At 45.2% G+C, this 20043-nt stretch overlaps 1 protein-coding gene across 12 annotated transcripts in view; it reads right to left on the bottom strand.

The window, feature by feature from the left end:
• MAPK8IP3 (mitogen-activated protein kinase 8 interacting protein 3) overlaps nt 1–18257 on the bottom strand; it is an 892115-nt gene extending 873858 nt beyond the window's left edge. For all 12 annotated transcript variants that reach the window (XM_069646979.1, XM_069646985.1, XM_069646981.1 and 9 more), the window contains exon 1: nt 17099–18257. In XM_069646979.1, the coding sequence (XP_069503080.1) occupies nt 17099–17407 (309 nt within the window). In that variant the 5' untranslated portion in view covers nt 17408–18257. The remainder of the gene's footprint in view (nt 1–17098) is intronic.
• Nucleotides 18258–20043: the final 1786 nt, after the last annotated feature.

Here is a 20043-nt window from a genome sequence, read left to right as displayed (position 1 = left end):
TATGATTTTCTTGTTTATGTCTATTAATATATGTGTAAAGTTTGAATTTATTTTCATACTATATCACATTAAAGAATTTGATTTGATTTGAAAAGAGTGCTAACTTCTGAGCGTTTGGGACCTACTCCCAGAATGTTGTCAGTACCAGTAGGAAAGGGGACTAACTGGGTACAACAGTGAGAAGTGTAAAAGAGGGGGGGAAAGGACACACATGTAAGCGCTACATTCGGTGAGACATAGTCCCAGCACAAGGTATAACTAGAGTAAGAGATGCAAAACAACTGAAAGGCTGCATTCAACGAAAAGGAGTCAAATCCCAAAGAGCTACAAAAGTAAGCAAAGCGAACCTAGTGTCACACACTCAAACTGCAACTAAACAGAGTGAGAAACCAAGTGAAATAATGTAACCTGGGAAACGGAGTACAAACCTAAAACTAAAAAACAGAAGCAAGCTGAAAAGCAAAAGAGAAACCCTGCACTTTGGGGAAATTTATTGCAAAATTGCTCTTTACATCGTATGCCGCTTGAGGAGTGTGTGCTTTTATTTCTTATCTCCTGATTTGAACACACTACCTGGGTTTTCCATTTTGCTTTTCTTGGCATTATTGTGGGGCTAACTGGTCCTGGCCTTTCAAGATGGCCGCTTTACTAGCTCATCAACCGAGTGCCTGGCTTGGCCTAACTCCCCCCTCCCATTTGTTGCATTGGTGTAGAAAGACCAATAACAGCAACCAGGAGGTGGGAGCCGGCCCAGAGTAACCGAGGCCCACAACAAAGGCCCCCGTCTGCTCCCTGTCCGCTACCAGGACGTTCCAAGGTGAGATGTTGTCCCCCTTGCCGTAAGCTTGAATATGCCCATCTACTTGACCTTTGCATCTCTGTGTAGTAGCCACCCTGCAACATGGGGTGAGGCTCCATGAAAGTGGTCATCTACTTGACTTTCGCATCTCTGTGCAATAGCCGCCCTGCAACATGGGGTGATGCTCCATGATTATGTTCTCCTTAAACTCTTTTTGCACTTTGCTCGCGATGTAATTATCTCTGTACTTTCTTAGATGTAATCACTTTCTGTGCTTCCTTTCTGTAACCAGAAGCACTGTAACTAAATTTCTTAAGCTGAAGCGCCTAGATACCTTTGGGTTTTGCGCACTAAATAAACAAAACCCCAAAGCAGCACCTAAATAATAACATGAATTCAATGGAAACACTACCTTCTAGGGGATGGAGGAGAATCGCAGAGCGCAATGAAGTCAGAGACCTGACTAAAGTGAGAGACTTGGTATGTTCCCAAATCTGGAAGGAGAATTTCAGAGATTCTAATCCAATCCTAGCAATTTATTTTTCTTAAATACACTTTTAAAACGATCTTTGATCATGTGAATTCTTTGGGCTCACCGACCACGGTGCACAGTGGATGGAATTCAGCATCCCAGCATCTTTATATGCATTATGGTGGTAATGTTCTGGAGTTACAAAATAAGCTTTGAAGTCACATTCGTTCAGTTGATCCTGTTTGGTGTGCAGAAAATGGTCTTGGCTCTTAGAAGATTTAAACAAAACTATTTATCCTTTGCAAATCATGGTCAAGAACATTTTGCCATGGCCCCATATGAATCTGGAAAGATCAGTAATGGTGAAATCGGAGGCAATATTCTCTGGATATTCTTCTGAAATCTAGGGTTTCCAGTTTTCCAGGATTCAGCTGCCAGAAGACGAAGGAAGAAGGAAGATTAGATTTGCATTTTTGGTGATCGATGGTGATCCATGGATAAATCATACTTTAAAGGTTGAAGGTTTTTTTCTCCCTCAGTATTGCATCGAGTAAAAGCAGTATGCATTAGCCAATAAGCCCGTCATTCTCCGAGACCACCAAGGTTGATCTGGCACAGAGTACAAGAAGCATGCATTAGGCAATGAGCCCATCCTTTCCCAAAACCACCAAGATCGTTAAATATTATTTACCTGGAAATGTGCAATCAGACTCTGCCACTACAATACTCTCTGCAGAGATGCATTCAATAATGTGTTCATTAGATACAGTCCTTCAGCAGGTTGCACAATGAGTTTGGTCTGGTTGAGGGGAAATCTGTTCTCAAGGAAAGAAAATAAAAACAACTGGATATTAAAATAGCTTGGTCTTATGTGGTAGCTTAGTTCTTCTGATTCTCCAAGTAGAAGCATACCCACCTGACAGTGTGGGAAGGTTGTTGTGACCTTCAAATAAAGAGAGCATCTAGGGAGGATTAGAGAGAGGATTGCCAGACGAGGTGAACTATCCAAAGAGTGGCATGATGAGAGGAGGTGTGGGGCTTTTTCAAATAAAGAGATTATCTTGAAGCTCAGCCTGCGTGGTGTGGATCCATTTCAAAGGTCATCAAAGCATGCAAACATTTGGAGAAAATTCTTAGGGCAGAATTGAGACCAAAAGGCATGATGATTATTATTGTTGACCTTCCTACCCCACCCTGTTTTCCTTTTCGCTACTGATGTTCCGCAACATTGCATCATGCAGGTCTAATGGACAGTTAAATGCTACGTTGCACCATCACCAATAACTGAGCGAAGGTCACAGCTTTGAACTCACCGAGGTAAGGATCTTGTTGAAGTGATCCCGATTATGGAGCATTCTCAGCCTTGCAAGTAACGTCTCCATGGCCAAAACAGTGCGAGTAAAAGACCTTTATCACAGACCTCCCCTGATGAAAATCTATTGCTCTCAAGTGCCAAGGTTTCTGGATTGTCAAGAGCCTCTATGGCAAACACGTACACGTATTTGGTTGTGATGCTGGTTTCAGTCAAGGCTAGCACAAACCCGGTATTCGGTCTGTCCATCGAACATACTTTCATTGAATTAAAATCCCACGAAATTCATAAATGGAAATGCTTTTCCATCGAAAAACATATTAATTGAATGAATTTCGATGGATTGAGGAAAGGGTTAATTTTTGAAAATGGTGGTTGGGGGGGATTAGGGAAACGGGGCCCCTGGGAGTTGGACCCTCCCTCCCCAATAAACAAACACATGCTAGAGGGAGCATTCCAGTGCTGAAATACATTATAGATTTCAGCACTGGACAGCTCCCTCTGACTGGTGTAGTGTGTAGTCATATAACGTTATATGGAGCTGTCCAGTGCTTAAATCTAAACATCTCCGTATCATATGTGTAGTGTGCACTGTCATTTTATTTTCTTGGATTGGGGAGCTTTATTTTATTGGCCCCACACTATAAAATAAAGTGCAACCTACACATTTTATAGGGAGCTGTTCATATTTAAGCACTGGACAGCTCCATATAACGTTAAAACGTTTTACACGTTCCATCGTTTTTCTATACAAGAAATACAAAGTGTTTATATAACGAAAACCTTTCCGATGAAAGGGTTTCAATACATAAACATTTTACGCTTTATGTATGATAGATAATTCGATGGAATTCATTAGATGAAAAGACTATAAACCCACAAGCCCATGGACTTTATTAATAGAACACCTACGAGGTTTTAGAATGTGAAGACTCCACAACACACAGGCGAGGCATGGGCCATGATCACTATCAAAGATAGATTTGCCCACCCATCAAGCAGTCAGGATAACATTGTGGAATGTTGTGGCCGGAGAAGGGCTGGGTCTTTTGTAAACTGTATGCTTCTTATTGTATTCTGTTAATTAGGTTTATATAGCGCTTTACGCCAAAGCGCTGCACATTTTAACAACAGGGTACATTTAACGATAACAAATTAACAGTAACAGTAGAAGCAAATTACAATTATGAATTTTGAATCAGACCAACAAAACAGTATGTAGAGCAATTAGAGAGAGGAGGAGGAGGAGGGGAGAGTATTGGAGTAAAACTCAGAGGAAGAAGGAGGGAACATGTTTCAAGTATTGCTACTTGTCTTGGCTTATAAACATGTATATTAGTTAGCACAAGTTAGAGGGATCTTGAATTCAGAAGATGTATTCCCTTTACCAAGGCAGGTCTCCTCACCACCAAGGCTTCCTTTACTGACACAGAACACAAGTCATGCAAGACATGTATTCCAGAACATGACATCAACAGCAAGGTGCCGTGTCCACTGTATCTTTTAAAGACTACCTTTCTTTCCTGCTCACTAGTAATAGCCTTCACCCATAACCATTGGCCCGGCCATTGGCCGTGGCCTCTTTACATATTACTGCAATAGCTTTCTTACGGTCCCTCTAGCCATGGCCTCTGGCCAAGCCCTGTGCCTACAGCCTTTGTCCCTGGCAAATCTACATATTGCTTCAATAGGTTTTCTAAACAGGCCCACTAGCCATGGCCTCCTTGGCCATGGCTAGTGACCCAGCCTTCAGCCGTGGCCACACCACTGGGTTTCTTTTGGTTACACTAGCAATGGCCTTTGGCCATGAACACTTTCCATATTGCATCATTCAGTTAATTAAAGCAGCCCTAGCATTCAAGCACACCCATTACCACCCACCTCACTGTGGCTGTAAAATTCCCCTTTTTTGTCTTAATCCAATTTTTTAATGCTCTTATTTTTAAGAAGTGTTTTCCGCATAACCGCGGTTATCAATGTCCAGATAACCACGGTTATCCGTAAACGCACGCAAATAGCCGGGTTATCCGTCAAAAGTGTGCAAAATCCAAAACTCTCCCCTGCCCTCCCAGGCACTCACCAAGTGGCCCCCTCCTTGTGTCATGCTCCCCCACTTCATCTTCTAGTTTTCTATCCTACCAGATAACCCCAGTTATGTCCCCCAAACTCATTTCATATGGTGTCCTTTTCCCTCCTCCCCACCTCTAGCCTGATGCCATTTCATCCTTTTTCCTCCTCCAAATGGCATTTGTTCCACTTTCCGTTTTTGGCTAACCGCGGTTATACCTGCTATAACTCCATTTCTCTCTAGCAAAAAAAAAAAAGGCAGATTTTTCATTTCTGAAAAGCCTCACAGATGCATTATGGGATACATATGTAGCTATCATTTTGGGAGAAAGGGCCCCCCACATCTCCATCAAATATTTTGGATGGAATAACCCCCAAACCAGTCAAGGAAATTAAGTCAACGCTTTGTGCCCAAATTGTTTCTTATTTGGTCCAAATCTGTCAAGCAGTTTTCACGCTACGGCTGTTCAAAAAAGCACTTTTTCTCTATGGGAAAATGAATAGGCAGATAACTGTGAAACTAGAAACTAGAGTTTTGTTTTCTTAATAACTTTTTCATTTTATAACGTACTGTTCCCAAAATTTGAAGTTTGGGGGTGGGGGACCTTTTTGTTTTCAGAATTTAATCCAAATCCATTCAGCAGTTCAAAAGTTAATAGCCATTGAGATTTGGGGGAAAATGGCTGCTAGTTCCTTTCCGAAAAGCCAATCGGCCTCCCTGTCGCAAAGCACCATGGGAGATATAGCTATAATTTTGGGAGACAGGGGCACCCACTTCTCTTTCAAATATTTTAACAACTACTAACCCCAGAGCCCTCGCGAAAATCCAGTCAATTCGTCATGCCCAAGTTGTTTCATACCTTGTCCAGTTCTTTCCAGGGTTGCGAAAAAAAGTTACTTTTTCCTGTATGGGAAAATGAATGGGGACTAGGCCGAAACAATGTTTTTTTTTAACTTTCCTAATAACTTCATTATATAACAGATCTTTCCCAATATTTCTAGTCTGAGGGTCTGAGAGGCACGAGTACAATCAATTTTGTTTGCACAATTTAACCCAAATCCATATTGCGAGACAAATGTTATTAGTAATTCATTTTTCGGGTTTATTATGGAACTTGATACTCAACTTAACGATAGTGCAGCGACCACCACACTATAATATATATATATATATATATATAAAAGAGAGAGAGCGAGAGAGAGAATAAAAACAGTTGTGCATGTGCTATTAATCTCAATTATTTTACCGTCCTTATTCATTGATTGTGCAACATGCACAATGAACTCAGGGTGGTATAAGAATTATGAAATCCCTTTTCTCTTCTCTCAGCAACTTTTCCGGCAGTAGCTTGTGTGGTGATTTGCCTTTACATGTATCGCAATTAAGTTTCACACGGCATGAGGATATTGATTTCTGTTCCATGTTTGGCAATAGCTGCACAGGTCTTCACCAAATGTCCTCCATACATTACCAAATCTTTTCCAATTATACTGCTTACTGAAAGGTGACGCAAGGCTGCCATTTCAGGAGGGGTTCTATGTAAAAAGGTCACCTTCAAAAAGGTTTCCAGTAACAAATATTACCTCAGAAGTGTGGCATTAAAAATGTTGCTAACATAATCTCTTCAGAGAGAAAATTCTCCAAGCAAACGTATCGTTATCATAGCCAATAAAAACTTCCAATTTATTCTAGGAATGGGTTAATTTACTCTTCTAACTCCAGTTCTAGCTCTATCAGGGTTAGTGCTGGAGGGTGGACCAGTGTGAGAGCCTTGAAAAAAAAGATGTGCCTTTCCCAATACCCAGAGCAATTTATCCAAAGCCAAAGAAAAGTCGGCACATCGATAGGTGTTTGTGACAATTCTAGCTTAAGTGTTTTTGAGGATCTGGAGTGGGTATATGGTCGGCCATCAAGAAGACATTGCTGTAATCCAATTCAGCAACTCTGATGGCCCAACATATGGCGGAGCCGTTGGCTTCTCATAGGAAGGGGCGGATCTTGCATAAGAGTTGAGTTTAAGGTGGAAATATAAAGAGTTTATGGTAGCATTGGCATGTGCCGACATAGACAAGGGGGAGCCGAGAATTACTCATAAAGATCCCCCCCTTCTTCTACTGCAAATTGTCACACTGGTGATGGGTACTTGAGGGTAAAGATCATTAGTTATTTTTTTAGTTGTTGGGAAGCCAGGAGAAAGAATTAGATTTATTAAGACTAAGTCAACTGTCTTTAGTGATTTCAAACAAGTCTTGAATGCAATTCAGGTTATTGTCTCCCACGTAGGCATGGAAGGACACACCTTCCTCAACCAGCAGGTCACGCAAGGCCTTCATGCACATATGTAAACGCCCAGGGACAGACAAGACCCTTGTGAAACTCTTCAGGGGAGGAGAAAGAATAAAAAGGAGTCCAGGTTTACTCGCAAGGACCTTCCACAGAGACAGGACCTGAGCAATGTTACTGCAGTGTTAGTCAGATCCACTTCCTCCTTCAGTCTGTCCAAGAGCACCACAAGATGGTCGACTATCTCGAATACATCCGAAAAATCAATCAGTAAGAAAACGCTGGCTCTGTCCACGTCCCAACAGCTGCAGCAGGTTCTCAACGACGTCGAGCAGAGCAGTCTCTGTCCCTTTATTAGGTCCAAAGCCTGTCTTTCACCAAGAAGCAAATCTTCAGTAAAGGCCTGCGGCTATAGCATCACTCCCCACCTAGAATGTTCCTCAATATGGTCACATTGGAAATCAGGCTATAGCTGTCAGAAATCGGTGAATGAAAGGATGTCTGTTTTAACAAAGGAGTGACCCAAGTGTTTTTGAGTGAACCAGGCACACTCCTTTCCCCAAAGGAACCAAAAAGGCTTGTATTTTCATGGGCAAGTGTTCACAGCACATGCTTCCACGTCAATAGTGCTATACCATGGAAGCAGAGCGGGCTCATGTGGCGGCAGACAGGAGGAGGGCAGAGAAGTGAGAATGGGTGAGCGACCAGAAAAAAAAGGAAGACAGGGGTCACAGGAGTGTCCCACTCATTAAATTGAAAAAATGGACCGCGGGCACATAGATGCCCCCCATGAAAAGGCTCCACAGGAACGGGCAGTGTCCAAGAGTAATCACCCCCAATGGAGATATAATGGACATGCCCCACGCGTAGATAAAGAATGGCCATGCCCATGCAGCCATGGAGAGTGGTGAATGAACTCAAAGGAAAAAATAGGGGTGGGTGGTGGAAAAAAGACAGTGAGAGGGGATTGGGGAAGGGTGGTGGCAGAGGGAACGCAAATAAAGTGGGACAGGGACTTGGAGTAGGAGCAGGAGGTGAGCTGGGACGGCACAGCTGCAGCAACATGGCTCAAGGAAAAAAAGGCCTGTTGAATCATGACCCCCATACCAAAGATATAGTTGATTATTCCCTCAATCGGAGGCCTACCTCCTGGACACACTCCTGCATTAGCATTGATGGACAGAGATGTTTAGTGTGTGAAGCGGGAATCAGATTGCTGGTAACCCTGCAGACGTCACACATGCAAACTGGGTGGAAGGAGAACAAACCTTTGAAAGATATTGTCCCCAGATTAAGGGTGGGCTTGTCTGTGTGTCTGATGTTGCTAGGAGGGTATCTTTGGCCTGTGCTTCTATGGAAGTGCATATTTCTATTGATCTTATCAATGAAGAAAGACTGCAGTTCATTGCACCTTTTCTTGGAGGGCACAGGATCTTGTCAGCTCAGAGCAGGTTATGCCAATTGCTTAAGAACGTGAAACACATGGCATGGGGGAGTGGTCAGTGGTAGTCATGCTGCTCTGTAACAAAGGTTATTCCACTGCAGTGATGGCAGTCTCATTGTTTTTGTCGTATCCATTTTAAATGATTGCCACACATGTGTGTGGAAACATTCACCCATTTTCCTTGCGCACCAAGAATATAGCATGTAAATCCGTCAGTGTACAACCATCTCCTTGTGAGGGCGGTTCATTACCTTTAGTTTTTTTCAGAAGAAGTGAATCCTACTTTGTTTTTGCAAACCGGTTCCTCACAAGATTCCATATAAATTATTAAATTGATCTACTATGTGAGTTGGCGCCTTACAAGTCGGATGTATTGATAGTTTAGCCCTTAAAAACATCTAAGCAGAAAGTTGTGTATGTCGGTACACAAAATAAAGATGAAACTAGAGAGGATGTAGTTTACAGAGCTGTCTAAATTGTAAACTCTGATACCAAGAACTCAGGGCTAAAATACTGCTTCCCCACTTGACAGACTATATGATTGTAAGTAAATCATTTATTCTCATTGTGCTTTATTTCCCTTAACCACCACATTTAGCCTAGGGTCACCCAGTGGTAGTTCCATTCAGTGTGTTTGCTTTTGAGAAAGTCTTGCTCATAAAGGGTCTACCAGTCTACATTGGCGCCAGGAATGAGGTTGCTAACCAATGTATGCGTTGGAATGCCAGGCTGCAACCGTTGGAATAAACCCATGTCCAAGACAACTGACTGTTGCTCCCCTTCACGTCCGGCTCCAGTGTGTTCACCACCACTTCGGCTCTTCCACATGGCCCCCATACCACCACAAACCCCTTACTTCATCTAGTTACCTGGTCTCATCCTGGTGGCCACATCTCCTACTGTCTTTCCTGAAGACTGCCATTGAAAGTGGGATGGGACTCAGCCCTGAGCTCCTCTCTTTGCAGGGCCGGCTGGTGAATTAGGAGGGCCGTAAAAATTCATCCCCGATATGGCAGAGAGACAGAGCGTGGTTCAGGGCCTTCTCCTCCCTTTCACAGTTAGGAGCACTCCCTCACCTGAAAAGAACAGCGGAGGGAGTGCTCATATTTTACCGTGGTAGCTCCTCCATAATGGGTGAGAGGGGGCCAAGACCTGTTGGGTTGACGCCTCCTCACCCATTATGGATGAGCCGCCCCCGTCTCATTGTCCATGCCAGCCGTCATTCAATGAGCTATTGTTCCCTTTGCTGAATATTCATCAGAGAGAACAATTTCTTTTGTAACCACTAAAACACCAACACCCGACACAATGAGCAGGGATGGCCTTAAGCCCTCATTAACTACCTAGGTTTGGGTTAGCAGGGGGGCTAACACCCAAGTCCATTCCAGAAAGCATGGCTTAATGAGGGGTGAGGCCATTCAGAACCCGCAGGCTGCCATGACTCCCCCTCCCCCCGCCTCCCATATATATATTTTTTTGTTAAAAAAATCCCAACCCCCATTCCTCACTTACACGAGACTTGCTGGCAAGACAGCCAATGTTGCCCCTGGCATACCCAGGCACTGCGGCTTTGCCGGCTAGTGGAGCGCACTCCATCTTGGGTGAGCGGACAAAGAAGGACTGCCCTGTGACCATCTTCCGATGTGGCCCGGTATCCCCGGTGGAACTTTTCCGGTCATTGGGGCAATCCCCACTCTCTTGGTGGACGAATAAAGTTGGCAGTGGTAGAGCTCCAAAGGTGTGTTACACACCAACGGTGTGTAAATGTGTACCAGAACAAAGAGGCGTGTTTATAATGCAGGGATACTGTAAACATGATACATTGAAAGTAGGCCCAGCATAACAGCTTGGCATCAATGATGGCCAGAACTGCAAGTGGGTCAAGTGGTTCCCATCATTACCCACGAGATAATAACCTGAACAGTCCAATCTCTGCCAGTGTACCCTTGTAGATAGTGTGTACAGTAGTGTGCCTATATAAGAATATGTATCGGTGAGAAGGATAGCTCAGGGGCAACGCGTTTGTCTTGGGAGCAAGACATTGAAGCAACTCGAACCCGTGCTTAGAAACCACTGGCTGGTATTAAGTGAAGTGCGTTATAAAAGAACAATTATAATAGTACTATTCCAAAATGACCCACGAGTTCAGTGAGAGTTTTACCACTTATTGTTACACATGCCATCTGAAGTTGTTGTGGTGTGAATTGTTTGTTTTACCCTTGGCATGGGATGTTGTAGCGTCAGCAGCGAGCCACAGGGCTCGTGCTGAGTCACATGAGTGGGGTCAGATGAGTGAGCATGTGACCCACCCTAATAAAAGGTGCCGAGCAGGCTTACGAGGCAGTTGAAGTAGAACCCTCTGACTGTTGAGCCACCACGCGTGGCTCTCCAACAATGGGCCTATGCGCCCGCCCTGCCAGGCGGGGCATCCTCTCATGGTGGGGGCCAGAGACCCCGGCCTCCTAACCGGCTGCCCGGGGTCTTGGGCATGTCCAGCACATACCTCCATATTTTGAACTGAACTCAATAGCACCAACATCGAGCCCTGGATCAAGACCTTAGCAGGGCGCCACCTAAAGAACAGACCCAGGTTACAGACCACCGAGTGAGTGAACATACTCTGGAAACAAGACACATCGAATGGCAGGATCGAAGGAAGCTGGACTTTGTGGTGTTTCCAGGGGGATGCAGCAATGCAGCAGCGCCCTCCGTGTAGTGTGTGTGGGCAGCCGTTCTGTGCTGCCGCGCAGCTCCTGCAGAGGCAGTGTCTGAAGGACCCTGAAGCCGTCTGTGCCCGCAATAAGCTATAGAATGTCAACCTGCGAAACAAATAATCTTACAGAATAGAATACAAGATTGCTTGTCAGGAGTTTGATTTTTCGCTGATCTCTGCTATAATTGCCATTAATCTGTCTGTACATTGAAAGCTAAGCAATTATTTTTCATATCATAGCGTGTTAAAAAAAATGCTTCCATTTCTCACCTATCCCTGGCACCCATGTGCACAGTTGTACCAATTCACATGGTGGCACAGCGCCCAGGCTATTCCCTGCTGTCTGTTGTGTACGAGTGAGGTACACTGATCTGCAATCAATTTCGGAAAAAGTTTAAATTCTTTGTTCTAAATACCTGACGTACAGCTACACACTCAGTTAGCGCTTTGATGCCCTTTTGGTCTTGCTGAGCTCTACAAATCCTGATACAATACGATACAATTCTGGCATCACCCTCTGCTATTCCAAAACGAAGGCCCTATATGGCCAGGTCAGTAGGTCTCAATCCTGACCGTTAGCACCCAATCAACTAAACGCTGCCTGTTAGACCGCAAGTGCCCAGCAATGAAGGTACCAAGTTATGGTTATGACAATGGCCCTCAACCTCGGACTGCAGAAAAGCTAGCAATAGAGCAAGTTATCCCATCTCAAGATCGCACTAAAAAGTTGGCACCTCTCCAGACAAGCTTTGGCGCTGTAAGACCACTCCAGTGATGATGGGCGCAGTACAAACACTCAAGAACATAACAATTGCCCTTAACCAGTAGAATTGGCTCCATTAGTTACATTGATGCAGCAAGACTGCACACCCGCATCTTGGGTTTTTCCTAAAACACCCACATGCCTCTATAACCCACACAATATTTTACTCCTGAACATTAACATGGACTTGCTGGGCACAATGAATAGACTTTACGGAAGGCTCACTTGCAGCCATGCAACAACACCTCCACCGTGGCTGCAGCAGACACCAATACCCCAAGCCTGGAAACCACAGACCACTCTACAGAGACACCCGAGTCCAGACCGGACTCCCTAACACTAAGGTCTGCAATCTGCGGCTCACCAGTTGTTTTGGACTACAACTCCCATGATGTCTCACCATTCACTATGCCTGTAGGGCTGATGCTCTTCCCCTCAGGTATTCACATCCGGCTCATTACATAGGACAATCACCAGACAAAGGCATGCTGGGAGTTAGAATACTCGCAGAAGGAATCTGGTTGTGTGAGATTTCGAACCAGTAACTTCATGTCACCGGAACAGGACATTCCAGTCTGGAGATCTCCTTTTATACGCCATTGCAATGTGCTACTTTATCCGAGCCCCAACAGCCAAAGTGACCCAAGACTACAACTCCAAGAATGTATTGGGATGTTTAATGAAAGCCCAACTGGGATAAGAGAAAGCTGTACAGTCGATTAGCAAATGGTCTAGCACAGGGCTTAAAGGTTAAGAGACTCATACATAAACGGTGCAGGTCTGGTTCTAACCCCCATCGGCGGCAATATCAAAAGGTGGTACCACTCTGCAGATGGCCAAGGAAGAATTATTTGAAAACCATGGCCAATACTGCCCAAAATAGTTTGCTATTGGTACTCCTGTTCAGAGACATGCCTAGCATATCAGTGCTGGTCTGCCCTTGTGGGAGGGACCAGACTGATGAGCGCATGGATATTTTTCCTCTGTGAAAAGTGCAATGAGCTACAACAAGGTTGTCGTCCTCCTGAATGGGAACCACCGCATAGAACAGGATATTTGGCTGTGTTTGTTCTCAGACGTAGGGCTCCCAACATTTGGCAAAATTTGACAAACGTGGGTTTTAATTCCGAGTTCCTACTTTGGGTAATTCAGATGTGGACCGCTTGCTCACTGTGCTAAGGGAGGTACAGCTTCACCTCACTGATGAGGCCCGACTAGGCCGAAACACGTGTCTGGGATTGCTGTTGATAGTCTTGTTCAGAGGAGAATTGCCTATCATTTTGCGATGGACTGCCCAAGTGGGTGGGTCCAGACTCATATGCAAGTTGATGTTTCTTCTCTGTGAAGGGTACAGTGAGGTCAAACAATGGTGTAGACCCTCTCGAGTGGAAACTACCCAATACAACAGTTTATTTGGCCGTGCTCGTTCTCAGTTGAGGGGCTCCCACATTTTTGCAACTGGCAAAACCGTTACCTTTATCTTTAAAAAAGATGTGTTCCTTATCCAAAAGCATCTCCTATCCTCATGTGATGGCCCCTTGAAAACAAGATTTGGGCACGTCAGACATGGTGGTAGCACCCCCATTCCGTGCCTCAGTGGTCTGTAGCTTTAAGAAAGGCGGTCTTACTGGGTCATCATTACAGCTACGATTTCAGAGATTAAAGTAACCATCAGAGTGCCTGTGATATTATACAGAGAAGAACCCCACTATCAAGAGATCACTCAGGGAGTGGTCATATCAGAATCTTGCACCCATACTATTGAAGCAGGGATACAAGGTCATTAAACTGGTCATCTAGGGTTAGTGCACCAGGCATGGAATATTATTAAACCAGGCATCCAGTATAATAGGAATACTATATTATTAAACCGGGCATCCAGTATAAGAGGAATACTATATTGTTAAAGCGGGCAACACAGTATCTTTTTGTATTCGTTTCAACAGCAAGTTAAGGGCTAGTACCGCATTCCAATACTGAATAAAATAATATAAACGCTAATAATCCCCAAAATCATAAACTAGTATTACATAAAGGCAAACAATTTAAAAAAAGTGTACAATAGGATGAACCAAAGTATTCAATATCAGAAATGATACTCTGCATTCTCTGTTACTCCGAGTGATGAAGCGTTTAGGGGAACAGTACCAGGGGAACCTGGAAATGTCCAGGTTGTCATATCGAGCAACCATTCCACCTTGTTGGCGCATGCGGTTGGGTAACAGCGCCAATGCGTAACATCACATCCTCTAATAAGCATTCCTCCTCGACTCCCATACTGCATTATTGAATACCGGCAATACAGAGCACAAAGCAAGAGGGGCCGCATAGCACCTCTAGGTCGTTAAGTAGCTTTGACTCTCATAATCTACAAAAAGGGGAATATTCATAGGGCAGCGTTATTTAAGGTAGGTTGCAGTGATGATGAAGAAAGTTGTGCATAGGAAATAAACAATTTCCATAGATTGTGAAAAGTAACCCATCTGTTGCTCCTCAATTGGGTAATCCGCCCCTTCGTGTAGATATGCTTTGCTCTTGGTCAGGCTTCCCTTGGCCTGCCGGAGCGATTCTTGCTGCTGCTAACATGCACAATAGTAGTCAAGAAGCATGGACCGTCTAGTTCAGTAGAAGTGGCCTAAAAGTAGGATCTCGGTCGGGAGGTGCATAAAGATCCTGGAAAATACCCTAATCCAACAGACCACCTCTGGCCAATGAACATGGATCCCTGTGCAGGACCACCAAATACTCATGAAGGTTCCTTATCACAAAATTGCTGCCAGCACTTATTAGAAACATAACAGAATGCCCCAGCCAGGTGATCTGGGAGGGTAGTACCATCTATGCAAGATCTTCAATGGACACTGTGAATATTGTAGATACAGAAGAGTATGCGGCTCTATTCGGTTTACCATGAATTGTTCGAATTAGAAAGGTCAGAGGGAGAAAAAAGCAAAAGTTATTTTACCAAAAGTAAGTATCGTTTTTCGCTCCTGCTGACACTTCAACCCACTCCCCCCACCCACCACACCCTTACTTATCTTTGGCGGCACACTTTGCTGTATGTCGCCGACATGTCGAAAATGTCGAAACAAAAAAAAGTCGAATTACTCTTTTTTTAATTATATATTTATTTAGGGGTCCAGAAATAAAAAAAAAAGGGGGTTGTGGGGGGGAACCCCCCATTTCGAAAAAAAAAAACTTCATTAAAAAAATAATTTCAACCTTTTTTTTCGACATTTTGACTTTCGACCTTTTTGTTTTCGATTTTATCACTATAAACCTGCCGACTCTGTCATCACTTATGTGCATGGGAACTGGCGTCTCAGGGTCCTTTTTAAAAATAATAAAAAATGTGTTTCATGCAACTTTCTTATTAGGTCATGGAGGACCCCCGATTCGGTTGTAGTGAACAAGGTTGTAGGGGACCCGCGCTCCCCGTGTTCACTATAATTACATCGAATGGTAGATTTGATCAACATTTTCGGCTGTTTGAAATTTTCGTTCACCCAGAATTCAATCAAAGCTACCATTCTGGGTATATTTTCGAATTTTTCCACGGATTCCGCTCTATTCATGTGCAGTGAGCAGAGGTCTATGTCCGTTTCCCTTCCAAGTAGTAGATCCCAATCAATTTTATTGAACGGTGCACAAAATGTTATTAAGGCTGGTATGCAATACTTTTGCGCCAGGCATCCAGGCTTATAGAACTGGGCCTTCATTGTTAATGAACTTCACATTCAATATGATGGAACCGAGCATTCAGCACTCATCAACGGATATTCCATATTATTGAACTCGGAACCCAAAATGATAAACCAGGCACAATGACCCTAAACTGGCCATACTATTTGATTTGAAAAAGCATACAACATCATTCGGCCAGGCAAACTCTCATATTGAAATGGATGTACAATGTTATCGAAGTAAGTATCTAACATTGATGAATCGGTTATCCACCTGGGGATGCAATAATGTTGAGCCAGGCCACATAGAGAACTCAATATCCAATAATATAGAACAGGGCCAACCAAATTGTTGAACCAGGACTCCTGCTGAAAAGACCAACCAATATTATCGAATCGTGTGTGCAATATTTGGTGAAGTGACACTCCAGCAATGTTTATAGAAAATAACCATTGGATGGGCGCTATTGATACCAATTAACTCCATATCACCCGGGAGAATCCTGGACATATGTTTACTCCTTGGCCAAAGAGTTTGTTACATTTATAATCCAGTTTGTTACCACAAAAAGAGGTGGCATACAAGCAATGCAATTCAATTCATGAGGGTGTGAGTTAAAACCTAAGGGTGGCCTCATACCATCCCCTATAACCAATAGCAGAGGCAGCTAGCCAAGACTGGTCGGGGATCCCACGTGGAGGGTGCAATAACAAACATCACACGCCCCGTGTATTTCTGTAATATCATCTGTTGTGTGGCTGTGTTTGAAGTTAGTTATGTTTGAAGTTATCCCTTGTTCTGTATAGTGCTCTGCGAGCCCTATGAGCCCTGTATCCCTACAAGTCCCACTACCAGCACTTGACACTTGTTGTCTGCACTTACCCTTGCACTTGCCATCTGCTGGCCGTACTTTACTTAGTGCTGTTTATTTATCCCATGTACTGCACTGTTCCCCTTCCCTCGCACTTTCCCACTTCCCCCTCCCATGCACTTGCGCGATCTGAATCACACCTGGCCTAGTAGGATCGTTGTCCGTCTTCCTTCCATTTACCCCCCCTTGCCTAGTCGCGCCTTGAAACACTTGTGTATAGGCGTGTTACAAATGCCATATCATATCATATGACCAAGCTTAGTCAAAACAATACAAACTGATACACAGAGGACTAATCCGGTTGCTCCAATGAGCGGAGAGCAGGAGAATCATAGAAACTAAGTGGGGTTTTCTAGCCCTTGTGTACATTTCTAGATCCACCACTCATTATTCAAGGGTGAACATCCGGTCCACAGTCAACATATCAGTTAAGTCATATGAACGGACGGATGGACACTCAAATATCCCACTCCACAGAACCAACCATCTCCAAACATTTCCCTTATTGCACACCCCAGGGGCCCGCTATGGCCCCCATGAAACTCCCCTTGCACCTGTCAAATCAACCAAAACCGGTGTGGGTGTCAGCATTCAACTCCTTGGCTTGCTCAGTGCGTATGGTATCCAGGCGGTAACCCGAAGTACCATCCACTTGCAAAAGGTGGGTTCCGGGGACGGTCAGCACTCACCTCCTCTGCTTGCTTGCGCAGGGCCTTCTCCCGCTCATACTGGGTCAGCAGCTGCTCGTTGTCCTCCTTCAGCAGTTCCAGCTCCACCTCGTGCTCCTGGTTTTCCGTCAGCACCGAGTCCAGGTTCTCCAGCACGTTGACCACCAGCGGCATCAGCTCCTTGACCACCTCCTCATCGTAGCAGCGGATCAGCCGCTCAAACTCCCGGTAAATGCTGTTGGCCAGGCCCGACACCCGCTCGGACATGACCGAGCCCGAGCAGTAGTCGTCCTGGTACACCACCCCATCGTCAATCTGGATATCCATCATCTTGGCGGTCGCGGGGTTGGTCTATCCTAGAGACAGCTCCCAAGAGAAAGTTGGTTGTCCAGGAGAGGGGCTGATCGTTTGTTTTTTCCCCAAATACTTTATATTTACATATATAGAATTAGATGCTGCAGTAACGGTACTGCTTCCAGGGTAAAAAATATTTCAACAAATAAGAAAGGGACTGACATTTAAAAGACTGTTTTCTCTTTGGTACCAGCAACTGTCCAGCAGCAGAGCACCAGCATCACCCACGTAGAGATCCAGGTCTGTGCTGGCCAGTGTCCTCATCACTGCCATATGCCTTCAAAAAAGCAGGCAGCCTCCCTGCGGTTGCGAAGCGACCACTGGCCAGGTATCTCCTTCGGATTTTTCCAAGCAAGTCCCTTAAAGGGACTGGTCGATTGGCCGGGTGTCCAGCGATGCCACAGAGATGAAAAAATTCAAGCCAGCCATTCTTTTTTATTTCCCCATAATGAAACGCCTCTGAGGGAAGGATGCGCCCATCCTAAAGATGGCCAGCGTTCGGGCAGTGAGAAGGCATTTTTGCTTTTTTATTTTTTTAATGCTTGGTTCCAGTGATGGTGCACCTGACTCGGCAATCCCCTCCCCCTGCCTCTGAGCCCCCTCTGTCAATACGGAGCCCAAAGGCAGACACACCTGCACAGCTGAGCAGATCCGGGCTGGTCCTCCTCTCCCTCGCCGGATGCGGGGTGTCTCTGCTCCGGGCTCTCCCCTCGCCCGTCTCAAGCCCCGGAATTAGAATAACAGCGGCGGCGGCAGCGCAGGCACCTCCCTGCCGGCTCTGACAGCCCTCCTTGGATCACCCGGGCTCAGCAGCCTCCGCCCTCCCCGGTCCCCCACAGCCCTCCTCCTCCTCCCCCCGTCCAGGGCTGCTGATCTGACGTCAGGCTGTCTGCATTCTGGGTAGCTAGCTAGTGGGGCGAGCTGGTGCATCCCCTGCAGCGCCACCTGCGCTCATCCCGTCTTTACAACCTTCATCTGGAAGGAAAACAGTCCAATATCCCCTCGTCCCCAACACATATACTCTCGTGGGGGTGGGCTGGGGGCGGGGGCGCTCGCCGCCCTGTATCGCCAGCGTCTTACTGTGACAGGGTTTCTATCACTGCGTAGTTACCAATGCAGGAGATGCGTGCAAGTGCTGTGTTTAAATAACATGAAAATAAAAACCAATTGCACATTTCAAACAATGCAGGCCACGTTCATCTCAAAACCACCACCTCACGCACGAAGTAATACACACAGGTCCAACCCAATGACTGTGGTAAATGCTGCACTCAACGCAGGAGCGTCGAGGCCTGTCTCAGCCGCCCCCAGCAACAGGAGGGAAATTAATTCCGGGAGGTACATAGATGTTCCTCATTGCAGGGGTGCGCATGCAAGGGTAGTAATAGAGCTGGGGTGCACAACTGATTTTGCCAGAATGTGGGTGTGGAGGGGCGGGTCCGGCGTGGCAGTAGGCTTTTTCAACCCCCAATTCTATGGCAAGACAGGAGGCTCATATTATGCATTACAATCTTTACTGAGATCCACAGCAGCAAAGAATAAAACTTTGTAAAACGAAATTTTTTCCCAAGAAACATAAAGTTATAAAAATGTAATGGGAACATCCCAGTTCAACATGGTGGGCAGGTCATGCCCTGGAGGTAGCCAATAGGGAGCGAGCCAATCCCATATAGGTCCATTCCTTTAACAACTCCCCCTCTTTCTTTGCTGCTGACCCACAGCTAAGTCACACCTCCAGTTTGCTTAGCTTGTACTTGTTACATTGTGGCATTTCTGTAGGAATTGCTTGATTTATTACTTTAATATCTTTGTTTGCCTTAATTACGGCGTTCGTTTTAAGCGTGTGTTTCCTTTACTTGGGTATTTCATTTCATTTCATTTCATTTGCTCACGCGAGCGTGGCGTTCCAAATTAGAGCCTGCTCCGCGTCTTGTGTATTGAGCGCTGCCTGAAGGCGCCGAGTTCCCTCGCACACGCTGGGTTGGTCCTTCTAGACACATTGTTGCGAACGCTCTCAGCGTTCTATTTCAGGCGCGCGTCCCTGTTCAGGGCCGCGGCGTCTGCTTTGTTTGTTTATCGCGCGGCAGCCAGTGTCAGAAAGCTTATCTTCTGACAGACTGCGTGCGTTTTCCACAGGGTCTCTGGCACATGCTGTAGGGGTGCCACTGCTAGTTTGGAGGTTGGCGGTTCAAACCTGCTATCCGCCTGGTGGTTTATGTGTAAAAAGAAACATTTTGTTGGAATGTTTCTTGTATAATTACAAATTTCTATAATTATATTGTGGGAGTTGTGTTTATATTTTTCCCCTCACGCTGCTCGCGTGCTTTTGACTGCTAGTCAGCAGGCTCTGCCTGTGTGAGGCCTAGGTGGCCCTTCCCCTGATATTACTCCCTGTGAAATTGTGGGTTCAGCCTGCTAGGCTTGCATAGTTCAACAGCTAGCCCGGCTGTTTGTTGACATAATATATATTTATATATTTGTTCCGAGTGGAATACTGCCAAGTGCTGTCATGGATAAGGGGGTGCTCCCCTCCTCTGCTGATGCCAGCACTCAAGTACGTACTGCCAAGAAAAGCGACAGGTCTGGAGACAATGTGGGGGATCAATCCTGTC

The sequence above is a fragment of the Ambystoma mexicanum genome, chromosome 2q, assembly GCF_040938575.1.
Source record: "Ambystoma mexicanum isolate Mex_15411 chromosome 2q, UKY_AmexF1_1, whole genome shotgun sequence".
Classification (NCBI taxonomy): domain Eukaryota; kingdom Metazoa; phylum Chordata; class Amphibia; order Caudata; family Ambystomatidae; genus Ambystoma; species Ambystoma mexicanum.
The sequence above is the reverse complement of the archived record's forward strand: the minus strand, read 5'-3'. Positions and strand labels throughout refer to the sequence as shown.